This window comes from Cupressus sempervirens, chromosome 2 (assembly GCF_028749045.1).
Source record: "Cupressus sempervirens isolate cs-2001-9-10 chromosome 2, ASM2874904v1, whole genome shotgun sequence".
Lineage (NCBI taxonomy): Eukaryota > Viridiplantae > Streptophyta > Pinopsida > Cupressales > Cupressaceae > Cupressus > Cupressus sempervirens.
Window position 1 is genome coordinate 174,241,119 of NC_143119.1, and position 7,261 is coordinate 174,248,379.

General features: G+C 35.8%; 1 protein-coding gene across 1 annotated transcript; it reads left to right on the plus strand.

Annotated features, from left to right (window-relative positions):
• Positions 1 to 4,276: 4,276 nt before the first annotated feature.
• Positions 4,277 to 6,918, plus strand: LOC149571621 (LEAF RUST 10 DISEASE-RESISTANCE LOCUS RECEPTOR-LIKE PROTEIN KINASE-like 2.3). Its single transcript, XM_089809530.1, has 3 exons — positions 4,277 to 5,125; positions 5,258 to 5,299; positions 5,428 to 6,918. The coding sequence occupies exons 1-3, from the start codon at positions 4,336 to 4,338 to the stop codon at positions 6,483 to 6,485; spliced, it is 1,890 nt and encodes a 629-aa protein (XP_089665656.1). The 5' UTR covers positions 4,277 to 4,335; the 3' UTR covers positions 6,486 to 6,918.
• The last annotated feature ends 343 nt before the right edge of the window (positions 6,919 to 7,261 follow it).

Here is a 7,261-nt window from a genome sequence, read left to right on the forward strand (position 1 = left end):
AACACTTAGGGCCCATTTGGTTGCTGGAATAGGAATAGAAAATTAGGAATACATTTTCTATTTTCTATTTGATACATCAATTGGAATAGGGAATAGGAATACATATTCCCATTTTTCCTATAAAATGAGCTTATGCCCATTCCAAAAAATAGTTGTTATTGGAATAGTCATTCCTATTCCCAATATGCATTCCTATTCTCCATTCCTAGGTCTGCAACCAAATGGGCCCTTATCAATTCACATTACAATGCAACGCAATGCAAGCTTCCAACTCTTACAAATGAAAGCAACAAGATTTATATAACACAAAGGAATCTACTTTGCTCCTGCCCTAAAGACCTTCTCGTTGAAATACTCCTTCCCTTCCTTCTGATGTGAATGAATGAGCTAATGCCTCAATTATATAGAGGTACCTTGGGAAAATCATCAAGTCATGACTTTTATCTAGGATAGGTTAGGACCCAACCTCAATCAACGCAAACACACTACATTAATTAAGTTTCTCCAATGGTAACGTTGAAGTTAGTCCCAATGCAATAATTAAGTTACATGTTTCATGAAGTTGACCATAGAACTCAATCTCCTATGCAATTCTTAAATAACCTCACCATGAGACCCAAATTACCTTAGCTCATTCCATAATGCAATTCAACGACATATCTTAACACTTAGTCAAAAATGAAAATCCCAAAGTTGGCTCTACCAAAGCTTCACTCAATTTGGTTGCACCACTATGAAACAATTCAAGTCATCTCTCCTACAAAATACCTCACAAGAAAATTAAAGTCCTTGAAATTACTCAAGTCCAAACCTGTTACAATTTACATTTGATGTGGATGATCAATTCTACACCTCAAGATCTAACCCAAAACTATAAATTTGAATTCAGATCTTTATCAACCCTCACCTAGGTATTTAATTATCCATTATGAGTTACCTTAGTGCACATTTGCAAGATTAATTTTTATATTTTCATTTTTAGAGCATTAGATATGCATTCATTTGTTGAGTGTATGTTATCTTACAATTTAATGAACTTTTGATTTAGAACACTAAAAATATATAATGATCATTAAATTCATTTATTACATAAGACTATTTTTCTTATTATGTTTATATCATAAATGATAGTTTAAAGAAGAGAATGAATCATATAGAAAATAGTTTTTTGTGAAATAATGATATCCCCAATGAATTTTTAAATACTGTTAACTTATAATAATTAGTAAAATGTAAGATTACAATGAATTATGAAGGAAAAAAGACATTTGACTAGATATGTCCAAGTTGCATAAAACATTTATGCTATGTAAAGATAATCTATAGTTATAAAATGAAAAAATTATAATAATATATTAAGACACTCATCACATCAAGATTCAATTTAGTCTAAAGACAAATAGAATTTAGTTTGACATAAATATAATATTCCTCAACATTATTATTTAATATGAAAATCTAATTCTCTTATATATATAATTTGATCTACTCACCAATATTGAAAATATTAAAATTCTAATCAAAAAATTATAAAATAATGTAAAAGATTGAAATTTTAATACCAACAACTCTTGTATTATAAGTTTAGCAATGAGAATGGTATGGGAGTGTGTGGCAGCTCTACAACTAGTGTTTCAAGTGGCTCTGAAATGGGTTTGGAAGGGTATCTAGAGGAGGTATCAAATGAGGATGATGATCAAGTTGCAATAGTACTCTATTGAAGGTCTATCATTTTCAGTGAGGGCTTTCATAGGTGTTGTGGGAAGGGGTTGTGTCCCTCAGCAGCTTCTAGATGTCACCCCTGTTTCTGTGATGTTCATTTGTGTATCAAAGGTGTCTTTTGTTGTGGAGATGTTTCCATTGTAGTTGTAGGTCTGAACCGAGGTGTTTCTCTTCTCTTATTAGTATACCCTATTTCGGAGTAGCCTTATTTGATTGAAGAAGTTGTTCCCTTATGTGAGAAGCTCTCGGCTAAGGTGACAATGTGGGTGCTTGGATGTCTGTCTTTCTTTTCTTGTGGTTGTTGAGTTTTTTTTTAATGTTGGTATAGTGGGAAGTGGTTTGTTCAACTTGGATCCATATATGTGTATGTTTCCTCATTGTGGATGCCTCTTCTCTTTTGGTGTGTTCTCTTAGTTTCCCTACTTGAGGTGAGATCCCCTCACTATGAGATGTGGATTTTCATCTTTTATCTAGAAAGTGTTATGTATGTTTTAACGTTGAGAAGACTGTTATGGGTCTAGATAGTTTGGGCTTAGGGTGGAAAGCTCCTTTCCATTGGTGACGTCAACTATTTTTTTTTGTATGGTTCTTGCCATGTGGAGTTGGGTGTTGAGGGGGGTTGGTTTCCCTTGGCTAGAGATATGATTGATGCTATAAGGTATTGCTCTATTTCATGGATTAAACCCTTGGTTGGGATTTTTCCTTCATGAGACTTAGTTGATACCCTTTGTAGGTTCCTTGTGCCTTACTCTCACCTTGCAAGTCTGGGCCTATTCTGGTTTTCAAGCCGACACAGAATATGGTAAGAGGGATAAGTAGAAAAAACTCAACTTAAACCTACTAACACCCTGCCAAGAGTACACATAGAAGCCAAACACGGAATTGCAGCAAACAGACCATAGAATTCATTGATTTATTGATTGAATACACATGATAAAAAAACAACCAACATGCTCAACTATGATGCCTTCTGGATTGCAACCTTGAACAAAGAATCACAACATTAGAGTCCAAGCTCGCAGTCTTTATCTGCCCCTAATTTGTTAACTAACATAAGTCTTGTATAAGATGGCTTGGGGTTAGGGATTTTTATATGAATATTTTAGTAGCTTCTAGTAACAGTATTGAGTTATAAGGGATTGCATACAGTAATCAGGTTGAATTACTAGATAACAATATTGGTTTCTTTGTTTGGTGGGTGAACCCAAGATTGTGTGAGTCGTGTTAAATCTTTGCAACTTTTGTTTTATGTCTGTGTGCTTTGTTCCTTTAAGTTAATGGATAATTTGCGTTTGGAATTGTTAATTTTTTGTCAAATAATCCAAACAAGATCAGAATTTAACTTGATTAGTGATATCACTATCAAGATTCAACTTTGTACTAATATAACAATTTGACTTACTATAGAAATTTCATCCTACTTATTATTTAACGATTAGTAAAATGTAGTTATTGTAGTAAATTGAGAAGCAAAATAAATATTTCACTAGATCATATCCAAGTCACACGATATATCTATAGTATTAACAAATAATGTACAATTGTGAAATTGTCATACATAGAAACTAAATACTACTTGATAACATCAAAATATTTATCCCCTAATGAAAATTCTTTTTTAATCTCAAGACAACTTTTAATTTGATATCATAACAAATTCTTCAATATTATTCTTTGAAATCAAATTCAAATTATCTTATTTAAATTTTTATTATTCAATTATTTATTTATTTTGATCAATTCCAATTATTTATTTTTACTTCTATCCTACTTCATTATTTTTATATCACCAACAATGCAAATATTTTATATCAGAAAAATTAAAAAGAAATAAGAAACTTTTGATTACAATTTTAATGGTTATATTAGTAGAATGAAGATTACGAAATTTTAAATCAATTTAGCCGGCCCTGCCAGGCCTCATACATGAGTTCCTCGAAAGCCTGACGAAGGGAGCTTCCTTCAATTTTACCGCAGAAGTTCCTAAAAACATGACAGAGGAAGCTTCCTTCCTCGAAAGCCTGATTCCGAAAGTTTCCTTGTAATTATTTACCTACCACGAACACGGAAATTCTCCACTGCCGCCGTAAAAGTCCAGCATAAATTTCCAAAATCACAATAATTATGTCGCCCCGGGCGACAACTAATTAAATAATGTGCACAGAGTCTTGCAGCTTGACTTGACTTCATTTTTGTAAGGGCAGTCGAGACGATCCCGAATTAACTTCGGCATGTAGCTCAGATTTCCCCCGATCTTCCCAAAATCTCTGTCACATTTTTATGACTTTTTTTTCCATTCCTCTCATCAAGTACGATTTGTAGGGATAGGAACATCAAAGCCCACGTATATCAAGTGGCATTTAGGTAGCTGTTAACAAAAATAAAAATAAAACAACAGATAAACCCAAAATCATATTCGAGAGCCCGTGAAAATGATTTCTGGACACAATCTGGGGTCGCTATGGTCAAAGTCTTCAATTCCTGTTCACATCGATTTTACCATATCGCGTTTCGGTGTCTTCCATCCCCATTTTCGTACCGACTAAAACTTTATTTATGTTTCTCTTTTGTTTTTTATCCTAAACTCTTCCTCCCTGTGCTAACTTTGCTGGAATGGAAGTTCTGTTTTCTCTGCCTCGTGATTATGGCTATTTCCTGCCATCTGATATATTTGTGACTTCAAACGGCAGGCGCTTTCTGTTTTTGCTCTTCACAATTCAAATATCGATGCTGTCTTCTCACTGTGATGGAGCATGTGACGAAGCTTTCACATGTGGGAATTATAGTTTATATTATCCTTTTGGAGAGAAGAAGAGTGGTTGCGGTGATCCCGCGCTGCAGCTCGTCTGTGATCGCGAGAATGGTTTGCCCCTAATTAATATTAAGGGACACCAATTCTACATACTAGAACCCCATATCTACTTTGAAGGGAACTCTAGCCATACGTTCACAATAATTGACAAGAATCTATGGGGAAACTCATGTGATCCATCATTGAGTAATATCTCAGCGCACTTCTGGTCTAGCCCTCAATTTCGTATAGTAGATAACTACAAGAATATAACTCTATGGAAGTGCGACATGGAAATGGTTTTTTACGATAACATAACAAGTTTACAGTGCAACGTTGAGTGGGTTTACATAGCCACTCCAAACTCGAGTTTTATAAAGCAGCACTGTACATCACAAGTTGAGCTACCATTGAGCATGAAACTGAATGCTGATGCTGAAATGCGGTTATTGAATCTTCGAACTGGACTAGAGATGTTGAATGCCATTGTACAGCAGGGGTTGGAAATAAAGTGGAATTTCAGCGAAGGTTGCCAGGATTGTAGGTTCTGTATCTACGACAATAAAACGATGCGGCCATATTGCGCCAATTCAGACGGAACGACTAACAACTGTGAGTGTCTAGTTAATTCTCTTTCTTCAAATTTAATTTTATCGGAAAGTTTCGTTTTAATGACAGGAAAAATCGGAATCGTTTAGCATATGTGGAACTTACAAACCTTAACATTTTTCTTGTCTTTTAAAGATTTAGATGCTCTCAGTCAATCCGCCTTCACCATTATTCTAGGTAAGCGTGTGAGTCGTTTTTACCATGTAAATTTTTTATAACAAAAATATTCGAGAAAGATTTGTTTTTTGTTAAATTTCCATAAGCATCCGCAAAAATATCTTATGCGCATCTTCGTTGTAAATCAGTTTGTTCTGTGGGAGGTGTTGCTTTCGCAGCAGCAGTACTATTGCTTTTTATTTCTTACTGGAAGAAAAGAAGGCATGATAACCGACGGTCTATTTCCAAGGTAGAGATGTTCCTGCACAAGTATGTCGATGAAATGCCAACCAGATATTCGTATTCAAGGCTCAAGAAGATCACCAGCAACTTCTCAGATAAGCTGGGCGAAGGAGGTTTTGGTGTGGTTTACAAAGGAAGGCTTCGAAGAGACAAATTTGTGGCTGTTAAAATACTTGATAAATCAAGGCAAAGCGAGACTCAGTTCATGAATGAAGTGGCAACCATCGGAACAATCCATCACATTCACTTGGTTCGTTTGTTGGGGTATTGCTTTGAAAGGCATACAAGTGCACTCGTCTATGAGTACATGGAAAATGGATCTCTCGATAAATTCATCCTTGCAAAGAAAGAAGAAGATGAAATCCTCAATTGGGATCAATTGCATTCAATTGCTTTGGGGGCTGCTCGTGGAATTGCGTATCTTCATGATGATTGCCACAGCCGCATCATTCACTTCGACATAAAACCCCACAATGTTTTATTAGACAAGCAGTTCACAGCCAAAATAGCTGATTTTGGGCTGGCCAAACTGTGTGGCAGGGAGGACAACCATGTATCAATGACAGGTGCGAGGGGCACGCCGGGATATGCTGCACCAGAGGTGTGGTCAAGAAATTTGGGTCCCGTAACTGACAAATCAGATGTTTATAGTTTTGGTATGATGTTATTGGAGATGGTGGGAGGAAGAAAGAACATTGATGTAGAGTTGAGCCGTTCAAGCCAATTCTACTTTCCAGAGTGGGCGGTGAAATTGGTGGAGAGAGGAGAAGTGAGGACGAGGTTGAGGGAAAGAGAGTTGAGTGATGCGGAGGAGGCGATGGCAAGGGCTCTAGTAAAAGTGGGGTTGTGGTGTATTCAGTACAACTCGACGGATAGGCCTTCAATGATGGAGGTAGTTCATCTGCTGGAAAGAGATGGCGATGGTATCCCAGATCCTCCGACTCCTTTCAACGCCCGCCCGTGAATAATTGTCCTCCGTTGAAGTCGAAAGGGCATCGTGGATCCCACATTTGGCAGATTGTAATGACGACGTGATTTACCAGTCAATATTCAAATGAGTCAAAGCATTGATGTCGTATGACTAGTGGTCAGGACATCAACCATGGAAGTCGTTGAGTAATTTTGTATGTGATTCGAAATATCTACAAAACCGTGTTCGTCGAGGTCGTTGGTAAATTGTTGTCCTTGACGTAACATAAACAAGGGTGCCCGTGGCTATACAGCCACGAAAATGCACTTCCTTTTACACTGTTTTTTGTAACTCCTGAAAAAAAATTCTAAGTCCTCTCCTTCGTAAGAAAGTGCATTTTCGTGGCTGTATAGACGTTGCCAACAAGGGTCACGGGTATTAAAGTTTCTATCTTTAATGTGATTCAAATTGTATATTTCATTGTGAACTTGGAATAGATGTAAGATGCTCTTGAGGGCTTCCAATTTGTGAAGCTCAATTATGTCAAATTTACTTTTAGAAGTTTTAAGAATCTATTTTTGTCAATATAAGTTGCATAATTTGGCTTTATAGAATAAATTTAATTTTCTTGAAAGTTTATAAGTATTTTCAATAGATCCAATTTTGTAATATGTCTCAAAGAAAACTAAATCAAGTTTTCCGTACATATATAAGAGTGGTGTTGTCTACATAGTAGTGACATGTGAGACAAATCAACAATCATTATTTTAATTTTTTCTGATTCAATTCAATTTAGAAATGAGCTCAATATTTTTTTTGAAGTCATTCCA